General features: G+C 48.8%; 1 protein-coding gene across 1 annotated transcript; it reads right to left on the bottom strand.

Annotated features, from left to right (window-relative positions):
* Nucleotides 1-906: 906 nt before the first annotated feature.
* Rnaset2 (ribonuclease T2) lies at nucleotides 907-19,046 on the bottom strand. Its single transcript, XM_075951139.1, has 9 exons — nucleotides 18,807-19,046; nucleotides 16,490-16,550; nucleotides 13,303-13,355; nucleotides 11,776-11,833; nucleotides 9,173-9,243; nucleotides 7,792-7,905; nucleotides 4,238-4,283; nucleotides 2,550-2,624; nucleotides 907-1,199 (listed from the first exon to the last, which is right to left on the bottom strand). The coding sequence occupies exons 1-9, from the start codon at nucleotides 18,905-18,907 to the stop codon at nucleotides 999-1,001; spliced, it is 780 nt and encodes a 259-aa protein (XP_075807254.1). The 5' UTR covers nucleotides 18,908-19,046; the 3' UTR covers nucleotides 907-998.
* Nucleotides 19,047-19,339: the final 293 nt, after the last annotated feature.

Genomic DNA, 19,339 nt, shown 5'->3' with positions numbered 1-19,339 from the left:
CTGTTCCCATAACAAAAGGACAACCCTAGCACACAGTAGGTCTTCGGGCCCTATTCACTATCACTTTTACCATTTAGTTCACAGGGGGTGGCATTGGAAAGCAGCTGCCCATAAAGTCCTGGCCCTCTTACCAAGAAGAACACAATTCTGCCAGACAGGCGATGACCCTGGGCAACACTAATTGAAAAGAACATTAATCTACTTCAAACTAACTGTGGCAGGATCCTTGCTGTGTAAATCTACCATCCACCAAAATGGCAAAGCTTGCAGTGTCTGTCTCTATAAAACATGTTTAATTGCTCCACGTTAACTCAGGGCAAGGACCTAAAGAGATTTATAGGTGGCAATGTATGTGCCACGTTTTAGCCCAACAGCTATAAAAACTGTCAAGATTTCTGCCCATGGTCAAACTCTGGGCACACACCAGGCTGCCAGGCCAGACGCACACCATGCTAAGGAGTCGTCCTGTCTGTATTCCCTGAGAGGGCAGAGTGAACTCTCACTGGGGAGAGCTAGCTCACTGCAGCAGGACGACCTGGGTGGGATCCCCAGAACCTATGCTGGAGAAAATGATCCCCAAGCGTGTCCTCTGACCTCCGTAGGTTCCATGGTATGTGTACACACCCGTACCTGTCATGCATCACACACACACACAATAATAATAATAATAAAATTTTTAAATTTAAAAAAAGAAACGGGATAATTTAAACTTGACCAAAATAAAAAAACTCTGTGTCGAGACTTCCAAGTTCTTATTGGCAGTGTGAATCCAGCTGCTTCGGGACAGGAAGTAAGGCCTGACCCCAAGTGCTTTGCTCACAGCTGCCAGGAAGAACACAGGAGCCCCTACCAATCAGACTGGACAAAGACCAACTCATTAACACACAAGGAAAAAAGCCAAACACATTTTAAGAAACTTACAGTGGATTTTTAGAAAGCAATTAATTTGTGACTTTTTCTTACTTTGTGGAACATAAAATATTTCCAAAATGTGAACATCAAAGTTGGGTCTTTGCAGGCGGAGGATAGAAGATTGGACCATCTTCACAGACCATCATCCCGTGTGTGGAAGCCCCCGTGACCAGCCGGGCATCCGGCCTGAAGGATAGCCGCTCATCTGGCTCAGTGCAGTTTCGCAGATGGAGGTCCTCCTTGGTGAAGCATAACTCTATTTGACCAACAGTTTGTACACTCTCTCCCTAAAAATAGAAAATGGTAGACATTTCAGAGTCCAGGACCCATGGGTTAGTATCGATCTGGGGATCACAGCCTCAGCACTTGAAAACAGAATCAGCGGCTCGCTGCGGCTCCAGATCAGAGACTCCAGCCTCTGAGCAAGGCCTCTCGGAGCAGAGGAGGGTTCAGGGGAACATGGTGGAGGCTTGCTCCTCACAGTCACTGAGGGCTCATCTCTGCTAGCCTAGAAGCCCAGGGTGAGGAGGTGTTTTCAGCTCGGAAGACAAAACACAAACACAAACTGACCCAAATGTGCCCACAGCACACATGGGGACCCTGGCAGAGTAAATGTCAAGATACTCGTTCCTGGCAGCCAAGAGAATCTGTTTCATCTGGAAATGAGACAGTAGGCTGCAATTAAAGTGACTGAGAGAGGCAAGGTAAGAGCTTAGACTGCCAGGTGTGGCGGCCCACAGAGAGGCAGGCGATTTCTGCAAGGTGGAGAATGGCGTGGTCTACACAGTTATATAACAGAGAAACCTGTCTGGAAAACAAAACCAACCAAATAAATGAACAGACAAAAACAAAAAACAACAAAAAACTTAGAAACTTACAAATGCTTAACTTAGAACTCTATCTCCTCGCCCCCTTTTTCTTCCCCTTTCTCCTCTCTCTCCCTTTCCCTTCCTCTTACAAGGTTTTCTCACTAGAACGAAGCGGCATAGCCTATAGTGTTATACAAATCGAGTCTTTGACCAAGCAGCTGCCATCTTGGTGAGTTTAGCTGTGCCTCTTGCACAAGATCAGGCCATCAGGGCTCCTTAATGTTTATGTTTACATTCTTTCTTAGAGGGGCAGGAGGATCATGTGACCCTCACCTGCCTATCCAGCTGCTTCCTATTTCCTGCTTCTGGCAATGCTACACTAACTACACATGGTGTCCAGGAGGGGCTTGAATGTATAGACCAGAGAAGACTAGAAGGGGCTCCATCTATGTGGCTGAGGAAAAGCCCTCCCCCCTGCTGGGTAGAGACATTCTGGTGTGGGCTCTTAGGAGAGCAGCACCCACGACCCTGCAGGTAACCCCTCATCCAGGCTCTGTAACTAAGCTCAATAAGCTCATGGGTTCACCCGAGTGATCTTTGGTGGAATCATGCTTTGGGGGGCTGTTGAGACCTTAAGAGGGGAAGCAGATATTTATGTCTCCCCAAGGAAGGAATCTGAGAAACACATGAGTTGCTTCAAAACCTCTCTGTGCTTTCCCAAACACTTGTCTGTATACATACATACATGCAAAATATGCCCAGATGTAACTGTCCCAGAGTAAAACCATCTTTTCCATAGAGACAACAGGGTGATAGAACACTTCTGACCTGTTCTGGCACAAGGCACTGGATTTTAGGCACCACGCCATAGATCCTGGTAAGCGCATCTCTGAAATCTGCAAGCTGGGATTAAATGAGAGCATTAGCAATGAGCTTCAACAGCAGAAGTCCCACCCTCACTGATTCTCTTTAGAGAGCACCCCACACACAGAGGACCTGGAGGACAGCCTTAGAGAGCACCCCCACACACAGAGGACCTGGAGGACAGCCTGAGGATGTCCTGGCTCCATCACTGAAGGACAGATCACTATGGGCTTTACCCAGGAGGCCCGAACATCCCCAACAGTTTGTTTTTTCTCTGTTCCACCTTCCTCTCCACTGGGAGCTTGATTCTTCCCTATCTCCAGCCCAGTCCAGTGTCTCCCTCCTACGCTATCTTGCCTAAAGCCACCCTCGCCAACTGACTGTTGGGATCCCAAAGCTTTTCCCCAGGCCAATTCCTGCCTCAAATCCAGCAGCTTCCATGGCTCACCCTTGGCTTTCCCTGGAGATTCTCTCTGCCTTTGAACTTGGCAACCAGAATGCTGTTGAGAACACAGGTCCACTAGGAACTTCCCAGTGCTGCCTGTGTCTCAGAGCATGGCATGGCCCTTACCACCCCAGCTACCCGTTTCTGAGAAATGCCAGGTCACCGCCTCCTCCACAGGTCCAGTAGCCCCCATATGCCACAGAGCACATGAGCGGACAGGGGCTTGGATGCTGATGCAAAGCTGAATGCCTGCTGATGTCAGACACTTTTGGACCAGTTTTCCAAGTCACTGTCTCGTACTCCTGCCACCTTACCAAGTGCATGAGTCAGCTCAGCAGCAGGTAGACCCTGCCATTCCCATCACCATGGATACCATCTGTGAACATCAAGTCAGGTGAAACTGTAAACACAGCCCCCTCCTCATATCAGCTTGAGCAGAGTCCAGGTGAGCTCGGGGAAGCCCTACAAACCCACATCCTGGCGTTTTCCAGAAGGATCTAACTTAACTGGCAGCTAAAGCTCCTTTCAAGGCCAGGCTCCAATTCCCTACTGTCCACAGAGGGAGAGATACACACTGACTGGGGAAAGGAGCACACGGTCCTACAGACAAAGCTGTCGCGTTACTACCAACAGGGCAAAGTGATGGCCGTGCCCATGCCTGGACCGCAGAGGCTTCTCTGGAGCTGTTTTAAAGCCACACCCCACAATAAGCACAAAAAACACCTCAGAGAACCGTCTAAAGCGAGTCTGTGAGCTCTCCTGGTAGCCCAGGTATATTTTAAGCTTTTGAGTGACAGCTCTCTTTAGCAAACAAAACCAGACAAGCCATAACTGAAAGATCTGCATTGCACATGTCCTTCTTAGTCAATAAGACATGGCATTACTTCCTGTGCCACGTAGCTTACATGAAAAACCGAAAGCCAGTTTCTTTCCCCTCAAACACCGTGACATTCTTCAAAAGCACGTTCCACTGTGCTGAGGCCAAGGACTGCTGCTTGGCAGAACCATGGATCTGCGCCTCCAATCAGGGGCCCAAGAGCATATGTATGTTCATATGCAAACGCAAACAGTTCAAGGAAAACCTATTTCAAGTCGTCTATCCTAGGTCACTTTAAAACCCAACTGCAGCTCACAAGGTGAATGGATCCCGCCAAATTCCCCAGTGACAAACATTAGATACCAGACAGAGGCTGCAGGTAAGACTTACCTGGTAGTAATTGATAGATGGCTTGATCCCAAATTTTAGCAGCACACTAAAAGAAAATGTAAAAATTAGCTGCATGAAGACAGCACAGTACACTTTGTTCTTCCCTTGGATTTCACACTGAAAATTAAGACGCTGTTAAAGGAGAGTGTCCTTTCTAACTTTCACAATAAATCCGTTAATAGGAACAGCAGCAGCAAACCCTGAGCAAGCTATGACCACATAGGCTCTGCAGGATAGCTTTTCCTGAAGAACTGTGCTGGCCAGATCATCAAAGAATTTCAGTGCATGTAGCCTAGAATCCTATCAGAGTTGCTCACAACAAACTTAATACTGGAGGCACAATGTCAACGTCCCTAGACCACCCACTGCAGGGAAGTCTCTGTGGTGCACCACAAGATCCCGGATGGCTCAGGCCTGTGACGCCAAGGGTAGGTTGGAGGCTCCAACTCTTCCTCTCTATTTGCCATCAGTCTGTGGCAGCAAGGGGCAAGCAGGAAAGGTCCCTGAAGCCCCATAAATGCCCCCCAAATCCACATAAGTGTGCCACTGCCTGTCCTGGCTGTCAGTACATGATTAACGCAGTTCCAACAAAGTATAAAATATTCCAACTTCAAAACAATATTTATTGTAAGTCACAACTTTAGTGCTTTGATAATCTGAGCTTAACCTGTTATTGCCATTTTTGACCAGAATTTTTACAGCTGTTTTTACAGCTGTGTTTTAATAACATTACTGGAAAATGTCGCTTAGCACCTGTGGCCACACACTGCTCCACCTGATGCAGGTGGCCCAGGAAACACAGCAAAGAGAAAGACGGGCCAAGTTGTCTCTTGTCCTCTTCTGAGTGAAGACAGCGGGGTGCCAGCCCATATCTGCACTGGCGGGAGCTCAGAGCTTCTCAGCCTGCCGCCTTTACACCACCAAGTAGGTGAGCATGATTTACAGTTTATGATACCTTGTTACATCTTATGAAACGGACAGGTATTCTCCACTGATGGAGGAATTGGGGAGAGTAATCATTCTTCTACAATTTTTTTTTTGTCATTTTAAGCAAGCACTGCCCACTGGGAGTGCCTTCCAGTTATCAGGCCTCTGGGATCACTTGCTGACAGCCAGTGGCTGTAGCTAGACAGCAGTGTTTCAAGGGTGAAGGCTCTGATGTGTCTCTAACAGGAGACACTACTAGGCAGCAAAGGCCGCAAACAGGAGCTACTTAGATGCTTAGGCCTTTGCACCTCATACAATAGCTACTCACCTTCCTATGTGGCTAGTTGGATTAGCCTCGACTCATACCACAGTGTGGCTACCAGGCTGGGCCCGCTCTCACCAACAGAAGCTCCCTGTGGGTCTGTCTGTCTGTCAGCCTTTCTGGAAGGTCAGTCTCTTTTTAACTGCTGCCTTCCTGTGCTCCAGAAGCACAAGATGGACCTTCTTGCAGGGGTTCTTCACATGGCTTCTAAGTACCCAGTAGGTTTCTGAAAAACCTACACTTTGGGGGTCAGGGTTTCCAAGGGTTTGTCCTTACTGCAAGAGATACTGTGTTCTCAGAAAACCCCACAGCTTAAACAAACTACACACACAACTCACGATGCTGAGTGTCTGTTACAGTACCTGGCATGTAACTCCTAGTGTATGTACTTAATAATGCAGATATTTGGATGTTTTATTTTTTCTGCTTTGAGACAGGGTTTCACTGTGTAGCCCTGTTTGGCCTGGAACTTGCTATGGGAAGCAATCTGGCCTCAACCTTATAGAGATCCACCTGCCTCTGCCTCCAAAGTACTGGGATTAAATGCATAGGCCACCGTACCCAGCCTAATAATACAAATTTTTAAAAGACAAAAGGAACTTCAAAATCTGAGTACTGCCCAACCATTCTTTTTATAACATGAGGATAAGATCTAAAGAGGTCATATAATCAAACTGTCAGAAAGGACCCTATGCTCAGCCAGCTGGAGGCGTTCAGGCCTTCATGGGTATTCTTTGGTTATCCCATCTCTCCAAAGGCACCTGTCCCTCCTCTTCTACGGCCAGATTAACTGATTCAAATCCCAGCTGGTTTTGAGCGAAGCAACACAGAAAACTGTGTGTGAAATGGTGGCAGATCACTACGACCGCACCTGTGCTAAGTAGACAAAGCCTGTGTGTGCACAGCCAGCGTCTCTGTGCTAAGGAGACAAAGCCTGTGTGTGCACAGCCAGTGTCTGTGCTAAGGAGACAAAGCCTGTGTGTGCACAGCCAGTGTCTGTACTAAGGAGACAAAGCCTGTGTGTGCACAGCCAGCGTCTGTGCTAAGGAGACAAAGCCTGTGTGCAGAGAGCCAGTGGAAGGTTTATTCATCTTTTAAGCAGATTTAATTCATGAACCTTAGATATGATTGACAAGCAAAGGATCCTGGGATTATTCTCATCTGGAGCTCTGACTAGAACAAGCTGTACAGAGGACAAGCAGTGTGCAGACACTGTAAAAAGCCTTCATTTTTCTAGACATTCATTTCTCACATGGCTAGAGGCTGAGAATCTTAGGATCAAAGTTCTGGTGTCTGGGGATGGCTCATTCCTCATAGTCTGTATTTCTGTGCGCTTACATGGGGGTGTTAACAAGCTCTCTAGCTCTCCAGGGCCTGCAGTAAGAGAACTAATTCCACTCAGGAGAGCTCCACACTCATGCACCGCCCGCCTGAGGAAGATTTCTGTCTACAAATTTTGGAGGCAATTTACGTTCAGCCCACTGCAGGCTAAGCTCCCACGCTGATACCCTCCTTACTCTCTCCTAATCACTGGCTTATCACGTTCAGTCTCAATAAGAAACACTTAAGAGCCAGGAAGATGGCTCAGCAGGTAGAAAAGCACCTGCCACACAAGCCTAACAACCTGGGTTCAAGCCCCAGAACCCAGCTGTGCAAAGGTGAAAGAAGAAAACCATCTCCAGAGCTGTCCTCTGACCTCCATGCGCGCACGCACGCGCGCGCGCGCACACACACACATACACGCATGCACACACACATGCACGCACACACACACTACACTCAAACAATAAACAAATGAAAAGCACAGTACACTCATCACGACAGAAGCGTCTGGATGGAAAGGATCAGGCTGGTCCACCGTCCTACAGAGCATGCTGTTCTTACAGATTCACTACCCCAAGTCCAGAACTGAGGTCAAGGCAGGCAGTAAAAATCTACATGGTTTGGCTCATTTCTAGGGCTTAAAGGACCCTTCCCTCCACCTCAGGCTTGTTTGAGGAGCACTACAATCGGATACAGAGATCTATTGAGGACCGATGTCTCTAGGGGAATGATCTTAAGGCAACTTTCTCAGAGGTTGTAGGTGCCTGTCAGGCTCCACTTCCTAGGGATGATTCACTAATGACAACTCAGCACCACACGGCAGCCCGGTCATAATGACCAAAGATCTGTCGGGGGCTCAACCCCAGGAATGAGCCCACCACAGCGCATTCAGGACGGTAACACTCAGGGTGTTGGCAGGAATGTCGTACTCATTCCCAGTGGCCCAGCCCCAGGTCCACGGCAGAGTAACGTGTCCACACACCTGTTGAGGTCGATCTGCTTGTACAGGTCCAGGCTCTTCCCGAAGTACTTCTTCTCGGAGTTGAGGGCATCCACCTGGGCAGCGCAGGTGCCGTGCTTATCCCATTCGTGTTTCCTGTGCGGTGCAGCATAAGAAGGGTCAGACCCGTGCTCTAGAGCAGAGCTGCCGCATGCACTGAGCCTGTCACTGCCTTCACAGATACCTGGGGCCAGCCCCAGCAACGTGCAACAATCTCCAAAGAGACCACCCAGTCTTCTCATGTTTCTATCTCAAACCCCTTCCAGGGCACCTCTACAATCACAACACACTCCATCCAGGCGGTGGTGGTGAAGCCTTTAACCCCAGCACTCAGGAGGCAGAGGCAGTTGAAGTACTTTCTAGAATACAGGCTATGAAAGACAGTGAGTTCAAGGCGTACCTGGGCTGCAAAGTGAGTTCACGGCTTCTGAGCAGTTTAGTGGGCAGCTTTCTCAGAACTAACAACGCTGGGAGTCTAGTTCAGCAGGAAAGCACCAGAAACCTGGACTCATCTAGTGAGCTAGTCACCACCCAAGCTTTTACTGAACGTCCTGTTTATCTAAAAGTGATTCCGGCCTAAACACAGCAGTCCACAAACCCTGAAAAAGCCATGCTCAACACTGCGACGCAGGAAGCCGGCACCGATTACATTTCGCTGCTGCTTTAAGGCATTTTATAAAACGAGGAATATTTCTAGGTTAAATTAAGAGGCCTGGAAAGATATTATTAGCTGTAATAGGAATTATAAATTTTCACATTGGAAGATGTAGAAAAAAATTACCTTCAGTTGAATCAATTTTATCTTCTTTAAAAAACAGACAAACAAACAAAACAATGCTTTTCAAACAACTGGGTTAATTCCAAGCTCTTGCTAACCTGGAAGAAGACTGTCCCTGTGAGACTCACATTGTCTCTGACCAGGTCACCATGAGGTCACTATCTCTAAGGCATGCTCTGTGTGTGTGTGTGTGTGTGTGTGTGAAAGAGAGAGAGAGAGAGAGTTAGACAGACAGACAGACAGAGACAGACAGAGAAAGAGAGAGGCAGAGAGATTTGGATTGATTTTTAAATATGCAAGCATTTGATTGCTCAATTTTAGGAGAGAGGACTTTTTAAATGAAGTAATGGATGAAATAACAAGAGACCAGAAAACAAGTTCATTACATAAATTCCACCTGACCTCATTTTTAACCCACTGGACAGAGGCCCTCAAAGCTACATACCAGAATCATTTCTTGATGCCCTCTAGTGACAGGATCTGTCACCTGTTCTCTGTGCCTCCCACAGCTGACACCCAGGACACCCTTAGAAATTCCTCACATCTGTGTTCAAATGCATATGGCCAATGGGAATTCAGACTTACCAGAACCGGCTGCGGTTAGAGGACGGGTGGATTACATCGGGCCAGTAGATCTTCATGTCTCGCAGAAGGTCCTGTATGTAATTTAAACAAAATGTTTGCCTAGGACCTAACAAATTCAAAACTTCTAAGCAAACTTAACAAACTAATAAAGAGAAAGCATTCAAGCTCTAACAATTTAAATGAGCAGAATGAGGGGGCTGGAGAGATGGCTCAGTGGTTAAGAGCATTGCCTGCTCTTCCAAAGGTCCTGAGTTCAATTCCCGGCGACCACATGGTGGCTCACAACCATTTGTAATGAGGTCTGGTGCCCTCTTCTGGCCTGCAGGCATACACACAGACAGAATATTGTATACATAATAAGTAAATAAATAAATATTTTTAAAAAAAAATGAGCAAAATGAGTTTGTGTTTATTCTGCATAAAGCATGCTGAAGTAGCCGCAAGTGAAAACACACAAACTCTTACAAGAGAATGACAAGGCCAGGCGACAGTGGCACACATCTTTAATCCCAGCACTCAGGGGGCAGAGGCCTAAGGATCTCTGTGAGTTCAAGGTCAGCCTGGTCTACAGAGTGAGTTCCAGGACAAGCTCCAAAGATATAGAGAAACCCTGTCTCAAAAAAAAAAAATCAAAAAACAAATAAAATAAAGAGAATGATAAACTGAAGAAATGGTCCTCTGAAGCCATAAAAACACGTGAGGAACCTTAACTGTACTGTGACTACAACCTGAAAAGGGCAAACCCTGAGACACGACGAGATCCAAGGTCGCCTTGGGTATCAGGGGTGACAAGAAAAGGTGGGGACAAGTGAACACTGTCACCTCCTCCCTTCCAGTGCTGTCTGCTGTCACCTCCTTGAGCCTCCTCATGGGCCACTTCCCTCAGCCTAGTTTCAGCCCCAGTGAGACCTCTGGGGATAGCCTAGGGTGATGTCACTTACAGTCAAACAAGCTCACTTTCCTGTTGGAGACAACTACGTCTGACCATAACGCTACACAAGCACACCAGGATTTCGGGAAGAGAAGCAGTAAGGATGGCTACCGCAGACCCACTGGCCCAGCACCAAAGGCTGCTCGACCCTGGTATTCTGGACTTCCCTTCCAGGAAGTGCTAACCCACTAACACGACTTAAACCTCCCTTCTCCTGGCATCATTTTCACTGGTCCCTTTTCCTTCATCTTTTAAATGCTAGGTTCAAGCTTTATGTAGTAATAGTATCATATTCAAAGAGGCTTATCCAAGGTTCAACTGTTGCTAGTCGAAAATTTTGCCTAGTACCTTGATGTTGTTTTTCACTTGCAATATAGAGGACATTGGCATCTTTTTACAATCTCTATAGAAACTAAATAATTTTAAGAAAAAATAGCTTTTCAAAAAATATGTAATTTATTTTTATGTTATATGCATTGGTGTCTTGCTGCATGTGTGTCTGTGTGAGAGTGTCAGGAAGTCCTGGAACTGGAGTTACAGACAGCTGTGAGCTGCCATATGGGTTCTCAGAATTGAACCTGGGTCCTCTGGAAGAGCAGCCAGTGCTCTTAACCACTGAGCCATCCCTCCAGACCCCAAAAAATGTACTTTTAACAAGCTACAGTCAGCTACTATTGACAGCCTCACTACCTAGTTTTACCTCAACATGTTTCCTGGAGGACCTGGCCAGACACGGACAGACTTGGCATCTGGATTCCTGGGGAACCTGGGAAGCTTGAGGTTGTCTGTGCAGTTTTCATGTGCCCCTGGCAAATTTCCACTGCTCGGCCCAAAATGTAGGACGGACTGACAGACAGCAACTACTCAGTGATGATTCAGAAGATAGCTAGAGTGTATGCATATTCAGACACCCAGTACAGCACAGTTACTTTAGTACTCAGGAGGCAGAGGCAGACGGATCTCTTTGAGTTCGAAGCCAGCCTGGTCTACAAAGCAAGTTCCAGGACAGCCAAGACTGTTACACAAAGAAACCCACCTATTGGGCCTGCCATGTCCCCTATGCCACCCCAGGTACCCTGACAGGAGTTGTTGATGCCCCTTCAGGAAAGGTGAACACGCGGGAGCAGGTTTGCTATGCCGCGCAAATCTCAAGAGCACTTCTGTCCTGTGATTGATTCTGTAACGGGAATTGTGATGCTGAAGAGGCCTGTCATGTCCTCCTCGAGTTCCTACTTAGAAACCATGCACCCTGGGTATCAGGTGCCTACTCTCCAAGCCACAGCGGTCTGGAAATGTCTCACCCTTACCACACAAACCAAGTGCCCACCTTCCCTCACTGGCCCAGAAGCCCCAGAGCTAAGGTCTAGCTAGCTCTGGCATGTAAGCAGAAGGGTCCGTGCTACCAGGACAGGCACTGCTGCCCCCTGAGCTGCTTCTAACATCCATTCAGACCTAGACCAGGAGGTGGAAGGTGGATTTTTTTTTTCTTTTTGCATGTATGGGGTTGTTGTATATAGCAATCATTACTAAAGAGACCCAGGGGGCTCAGTCCTGGTGAATCCACTCCTGAACCTGCAATCTGAAACATGACTTTGAAGGTACACTTATGAAGGATGAATTCATTTAGTTCAACTTTCTATTTGCAATAGAAGTATAATAAAAAGATCAATACCTTAATCTCATCTAAGTTAAAGTGCCAGGATTGGTTACAATCTTCTGCTCTATCAGGCCTTGAAATCCAAATGTTTAAGAAAAAGAAGAAATATTAGTCTTGGTGAGGAAGCCTTAGTCACGATACTAGAAAGCACTTCTCTTAAAAATCTACATGTGAGAGAGTAATTCTAGTCAGGAACCCCGTACTCCCCCAAAGCCCATCAACAAATATGAGCAAGGAAGTCAGGACCACGAGGGGTTGGTCCACCCACTGAGAAAGAGTGCCTGAGCTAATGGGAGCTCACCAAAGCCAGCTGGACTGGGACTGAACGAGCATGGGATCAAACTGGACCCTCTGAATGTGGCTGACAATTGGGGAGACTGAGAAACCAATGATAATGGCACTGGGATTTGTCTCTACTGCATGTGCTGGCTTTTTAGGATCCTAGTCTGTTTGGATGCAGACCTTCCTAAGCCTGGATGTAGGGGGAGGGCCTTGGACTTCCCACAGGGCAGGGCACCTTGTCCTCTCTTAGGACTGGAGGGGGAGAGAAGGAGGATGTGGAGGGGGGGGAGCAGGTGGGAAGTGGGAAGAGGGAAGGAAGTGGAAATTTTGATTGGTATTATTTATAAAGTAATAAAAAATTTTTAAAAAAAATGGTTCTGAGCAAACGGTCAGCTTGACTTTGTTCTGAAAAAGGAGCAAATATATTCAGACACGTCCAGCTTCGGACAAACAGGCTCAGACACGTCTAGCTTCGGACAAACAGGCTCAGACACGTCCAGCTTCGGACAAACAGGCTCAGACACGTCCAGCTTCGGACAAACAGGCTCAGACACGTCCAGCTTCGGACAAACACGCGGGACTGTCAGTAGAGGAAACATCGGAAACGGCTCTGGGCTGAGTGCAGCCTCAGTTCTTCCTAGCAGAGGAGTCTATGGTGTAGGGGCCATGTCCACTCTAAAGGTGGCAAACCGATATGCACACTTCAATACCACAAGGGCGTGCACAGAGAAAGAACTAACTAAAGGGAGTGCAAACAAACATGGTTGGAGGGGTGACAGCCTGCGAAGTGTGTAAAACACATTTGTCTATTGATCTGCTGAGCTAACACTTTAGTTTTAAATTTTTATCTATAATAGGCCTCAAGAACAAAGTAAGAAAGGACCTAGGATCCTGTTTATCTTTGATAAGGGGGCTGGAGAGATGTTCGGGACTTAAGAGCACTGGTCTCTCTCCCAGAGAACATGGTTCAATGCCCAGCACCCACATGGCAGTTCATAACTGCATGCTCAGTCCAATCCCAGGGACAATGCCCATTCCTGGCCTTTGCTGGTACTGGGTACACACATGGTACACAGACATACATGCAGGTAAAACGTTCATACATACATAAAAGTGCGTGCTTGTGTGTGTGTGTGTGTGTGTGTGTGTGTGTGTGTGTGTGTGTAAGAATCTGGTCAACAGAATAAACTTCTAACAAGAGTAACATGTCTATGGTGACGTCCAGCTATCTCATTGGGTTTTACTACATTAGATGCTTGCCATAGTCCATGTATTGTCCAATAATCCAGAGTATCTCTGCAGCCGTCAACTTCCTGGGGAAAAAACAAACAGATAAGGAAGGTGACTGGTTGTGTAAATATTTATCAACTCCGTTTTCTTTGAATGTACATCAACTAGACACAGGCACACCACTAACAGACAGTAACCCCGGGGTTAGCATTGTGAAAGTTTACTCTAGCACGGCACTCATGGGAAATGCCAGGACTGGGCAGTCGAGGTCAGTCCTCAGACAACGGAGCTGCAGGGAATCGGGCAGCTAGTCTCGGTCTTTCCATGCACTCACAGGTATGGACAGGCACATTTACCTACGAACAATCTATATAGCAGGAGCAAACATGTAAGCAAACCCTGGCGCTCTGTGACTAGCAAAACACAGTGAAGTGGTAGGTACCGGGGTGAAAACAGGAGCGTTTTCTCGACTTCAATCACAAAGATAAAATCAGAGATGAAAAATATTAGTAAGATAAAATTATGGCCCTCCAAGGGGTTTAGTTAGGATGAAATTTTTCCACAATAAATGGTAATAGAAATAAACAGACTTGGGCTATCAGACTGGATGAAAAGGAACAGAACTCAGGACACACACGTACACACCAGGAACCAGGCAAATAGAACACCTGGATCCTGCTACTACAGACAGACATCATGTCCCTCCTGTCCTGTTGTCTCCCCACCATGCAGCCTCTTTCTATGAGCGGTCTGAAGAGCCCAGTTCAGGCGACTGGTCACTAGTGAGAGCTGCCTGCTACCGAAGGACTGAACGACTAGAGACGGGGGCTACAGCCCACACGTACACCTCAGCCAACACCCCGAGTCCTTCCTTAAGGAAAGTTCATTTCCTACGGGCACTGTGACTGAGGTGCAGAATCAGGGCTGAAGGCCCCTGCAGAGCTCCACGGCCAGGCGCCTACCTGACCTAAGAAGGAAACTCAAACCAGAGGCGGCTTTCTTCTTCAGTTGGCAAACGCTGAGGTCTCGTGGTGCCCCTTGAGATCATGACCGGTGTGTCCCAGCATAATTCACATCCGTCTACCTCACAGGGGTGGGGAGGTGGGGGGAGGACACAGACACAGCACTTGTAGCTAAAGAAGGGCACAAGGAGGCAACAGCACACCCATAATTCCTCAGGCAGGCCAGACCCGCCTGGTGCCTGCTGCTGGAGGGCAACTCCTCTGGGGCTGGCCTGAAGCAAGCTTTCCTTTCCGTGGGCCCTGCAATAGGAGCCCAGGTCTCTAGCCCTCCCTGCCCTGGGAAGAGCCAGTGAGGTCTTCGCCACCTAAAACCCTCAAGTGCCGCGCTCCCTGTACATCCTCTCTCTCCACCCCCACACTGGAACCAGGGAACCAGGGAACCAGGTCAAGGGTATGACTTGGCAACCATAACTGAAAAATCAACTTCATCTGTCAACAGGAAATTAAGACGGAGGAAGTGAAAGAGAAAATCCCCACTACTCCATGCCCAAGGAGACAGAAAGGCAGGAAGGCTCTCAACCTGGCAGGAGATCAGACTACAGCAAAGCTGCAGGATACGTTGTATATGCTTCATAAGAGGTCCCAATTTTTAAACTCAAACAGGTTTTCAGAAAACCTACAACAACACTAGTGCCCAGTCAACAATATGACAAAACCGTCCAGATTTCACGAACTCCAGGGCCAGCTCTATAAACCACCCGTGAGGATGAGCCAGCGCAAGGCCCCAGCTGGCAACACTATGAGAGAAGAGTCTCAGCACTGACAGCATAAAGGACAGAAGGCATGAAAGAAAACACGGACGTGGACAGAGGTGCCAACCTCAAGGGGGAAGGGTATCGTGGCTGCCAAGCAGAACCGTCTCGGCAGCGGGCAATGGCCTTCTTCAAGCATACTCTGCTCATTGCAGGCATCTGGGGAAAGCTCAGTACATAGAGGGAAGTACAGGCCTATTGAAGGCAGAGCTGTGGGCCCCAAAGATACATCTCTGACCCAAGCCGCCTACTGTGAACATCAGCTCCTTTGGAAATAGGGTTTTTAAAGATATAATCAAAGTAAGATGAGGCTCTACTAGGTCAGGCTGGGCCCTAAACCCAGTTAGTGTCTGAGAGACAGAGATGCGGTGTGTAGATCTTTGAATGAGATTGGCTCCCATATTTGAAGGCTTGGTTCCCCAACTCATAGAACTCTGTGGGAAGGATTAGGTGTGGTGTGGCCCTATGGGAGGAGCTTTGTCCCTGGAGGTGGGCTTTGACGGTTCAAAAGCCCATGCCATTCCCAGTATCTCTCTCGGCATCATGTTTATATCTCAAGATGTAAGCTCTCAGCTCCTGCTCCTAAACCATGCTTGCTGGCCACCTGGCCACCATGCTCCCCGTCAGGATGGTCACAGACCCTAACTCTCGGAAAATGTAAGCTCCTAAAAAGAACAAACAACAACAAAAAAAAAGAAAAAGAAATCTCTTGCTTCTCCAAGTTTCCTTGTGTAGTGGCATTTCAACTGTATTTTAATAAATAAAGCTTGTCTGGGGGATTGGGAAAATAAAGCAGCCGCACTGGCCAGCCTTACAGACCAGGCAGCAATGACACACACCTTCAATCCCACAGACCAGGCAGCAATGACACACACCTTCAATCCCAGTAGCCACACCAGCTTGCCACAGAAACCAGGTCTTGAATCCCAGAATGAGAGGATTATAAAATGGGAGGAGACAGCTCTCACTCACAGTCTCATTCCGAGATTCCTGGAGGCAGGATCGCCATTTCGAACTGAGGTAGAGGTAAGAGCTGGCTGTTTTGCTTTTCTGACCTTTAGGTTGAACCTCATTTCTGTTTCTGGGTTTTTATTAGTTGTGTATCAGCCTTGGTCTTGGTGTCTTATCATGGCAAAAAGATAACTAACTAACAAAGACACCATGAAGAAGACAGACACTGGAGTAGTGCATGCAGGGGTCTAGAACACCCAGGACTGTCACCTCTAGTGGTGGGCAGGAACCCCAGCACGGAGAGGGAATGCACCACTCGAGATTCTGTTGCTGCCACCCTCCGAATCCTACACACGCAAGTCACGTGTTAGGCGGTCCAGTCACACTTCAGGGCAGATTTAACACACCTGGCATACAAGGTGGGCACCTGCCCATACAAAACAACCCATACAGGCCTACTGGATCAAGAGGGCCGGCCAAAACAGAGCTCACCTTGCAAACTGTTGGGGGCCAGTGCTGGGTCAAAATTAGTTTCTTCCACTCATGGCTGCCACTGTTAAAAGACAAACGTATTTTTCAAGGATGTGTCCCAGTGACAAAGGCTCACCTATCCAGTCAAACCACTCCTTCAACATGGAGTGTCTACGGGACTGGACACATGACCAGGAACAATGTTCCCTACTGTGATGGATTAATTTAAAATGCTGCAGGATCCTTGGCGGTGGGGCCACGTGGGGGCAGGCAGTGGGCAGAGGGTCCCAAGAGCAGCTACTCTCAGTCAGGGACAGTGCAGAAGACCACGAGGAGAGACAGACAGATGGGCACGCCACGAGACCACACACACCACAGGTCTCCAAAGGCAATGGTCCCGGTCAGGGAGATACGTGGCAGCGGGCGAGAGACAGAGACATGGATAGGCATGCCATGCAGTGTGAGGTTGTATATTTATTGAGTGGGTTATGGAGAGGAGCAGAGAGGGGGAGGGAGGGAGACAGAAGGGGGAATGGGAGAAGTAGGCACAGGCAGAAACTGCCTCTTTGACAGGGAGACAGAAGAGACTCAGGCAGCAAGCAGGAAGGACACCTGCCTGCCTCAGCAGACTGGAGGGGGCGTGGCTTGTCTCTTAAAGAGACAGGACAGACCATTACACCTACCTCCTGAAGTACAGGCCACAAAGGAAGGCAAAGAATGCTCTAAGAGTAACAAGTATACCAGGGCACATATCTGTGAGTAATGGAGAATATCAACACAGTGGAGGGGCCAGGTGGGTGGGGTAGAGCCAGGAAGGCCTGCTGACGGAAAGTAACTGAGCAATAGTTGCCTTTTTCAGGGGGCTCAGTATACAGACTCCTGATTTCTTCGCTGTCTCTGTGAGCTCCCTAGGCTCTGAAGATTTATCTTGTTCCCCTCCATTCACGTGCCAAAACACGACCTGAAGCCACACTGAAGTCCTATCAATACCCTATTTGGCAGTTAGCTGCCCTTACACTCGTGGGGACAGGATGCTACTTCAGAGACCACTATGGATATGAATGTCACCTGCAGCCTAGCCTGGGCTCTAGCCACAGCCTGACCTGGGCAAGCAGACTTGGTCCACGTTATCTAGGGTACGGTATGTGATGTGCTCTGTCTTGTCACATGTTCCCTGGACCACAGTATGCTCACCAAACTGCTTTTATCGCAAGCCTGTGAACTGAGGCTCTCCCAATCCAGAGACTTCACAGAGGAACTGTGGGACTGTGGAGCTGTAGGGTGGTTATCCCTAATGGTCACATGTTGGAGGCAGAGTTTAGGCAACAGCGGGGGAGTTTTTAGATATGGGACCAACACGGAAGCATCAGGTTGCTGGCAGTATGCCCTTGGACAGAACTTTGGTAGTTCTGCTGGGATCCTGACAGCCGCCATAAAAGCCTAAACAGATGATGAAAGCCTTCTCTGCAGAAGAGATGAAACGCACTAAGTTAAAGCTCTGACCATCTCCATTTTTGCAAAGGATCACACTGAGCCGGGAAGGTATAAAATTCAACCAAACTATCTCTATGTGTTTTTCAGATAAAAGAAGGTACGTCTGTTTAATAAGAGATCCAAGGCTTCACCTACTCAAATACTCAAGGAGAAAGTCAGAGAAAAGGAGACCCACCCAACACAAGGAACTCACCTGGCCTTGGGGCTGAAATTCCAAGCGTAACCCTTACCTCAGGGGCGTACAGGAGGCTGGTTATAGAACTGTGCTCTGCAGCCTGAAGTCCTCAGCTAACCCTCACTGCTCTAAGTCCTTTCTATATCTTAGCTGCTCACAGGTACCAACTGGGCTGTGAGGAGCAGGTCTTCTAGCAGTAGGGCTCCAAGATCACACTCTTAGATAGGGACTAACTTTTGCACACACACACACACACACACACACACACACACACCGCACACCACGCCACGCCCGAAGAATGGTCCCTACCTTAAATAAATATGAAAGCAAACAAATGCAACTGGCTTTTAGTTACTCTTTGGGAACACAGGACTTCTTGAGAGCAACGAAGCCCTACCTTTCCCGCTCCAGTGGTGCAAAAACACCAAAAGCTTTTACTAATCGACTGTTACGCAGAAGAAGGAAAAAGTCAGAATGTGTTCGGGGATTGACCTGGCAGAATGGAAGCAGAGATGATTAGAGCTAGCCCGTGCGTCCCAGGGAGAGCTAAGGGGCGCGAGCGAGCGCGCGGGGGGCGGGGATGGAGCCCCCAGAAGAAAAACTTAAAAAGAGGAAGAAGGCCGTCCTTCGCCCAGAAATCAGCCTCCAGCCCTGCCGGCTGGCTCTCACCTCCACAGCGGGCCCGCCCCGCACAGGCACCACAGCGCCAGGCCCCAAGCCAGCACGGAGACCCAGCCAGGGAGGGCGCCGCGAGCCCCCGCCGATGCCATCGCGCTGCCCCGGGCTCCACAGCCTCCCAGCAGCCTTCGCGCGCGCTGGCTCGGCAGCCCAACAGCCCGCTGCCGACGCTTCACCGAAGGCTTCCGCCAGTCAGCCGAGCACCGCCGGGTAGCCCCCACGGCCACGCCCCCTAGCTCGGGGCACGCCCCCCAAGCCCGGGCACACAAGCCCCGAGCCGCAGGCCACTCTCCCGAGTTCTGGGCGGGCACGCCCCCAGCCCCGGGCCACGCCCCCGATGGCCCCGCCCAGAAAGTCCCCCGGCTTCAGTTCCGGACACCCTCCGGTCCAGGCCCACCAGACGGACACGCCCCCGCTGGCCCAGGAAGTCCCCGCGCTCCACCTCCGGACCCCTCAGTCCCTGGCCCACCTGCCCAACTCGCTCATAAGCTGCAGTCACCCTATTTTAAGGGACACGCCCCACG

The sequence above is a fragment of the Microtus pennsylvanicus genome, chromosome 1 (assembly GCF_037038515.1).
Source record: "Microtus pennsylvanicus isolate mMicPen1 chromosome 1, mMicPen1.hap1, whole genome shotgun sequence".
NCBI lineage: Eukaryota > Metazoa > Chordata > Mammalia > Rodentia > Cricetidae > Microtus > Microtus pennsylvanicus.
This window is presented reverse-complemented; position numbering and strand designations above follow the sequence as displayed.

What these genes read in the sequence shown, in the direction of transcription:
- Rnaset2 (XM_075951139.1), bottom strand. Translation starts at nt 18,907, where the DNA reads ATGGCATCGGCGGGGGCTCGCGGCGCCCTCCCTGGCTGGGTCTCCGTG. An exon ending in GGCCCCCAACAGTTTGCAAG is followed by an intron (nt 13,356 to 16,489) that starts GTGAGCTCTGTT and finishes TTTTTTCCCCAG; the next exon opens with GAAGTTGACGGCTGCAGAGA. An exon ending in CATCTATCAATTACTACCAG is followed by an intron (nt 2,625 to 4,237) that starts GTAAGTCTTACC and finishes ATTTAATCCCAG; the next exon opens with CTTGCAGATTTCAGAGATGC.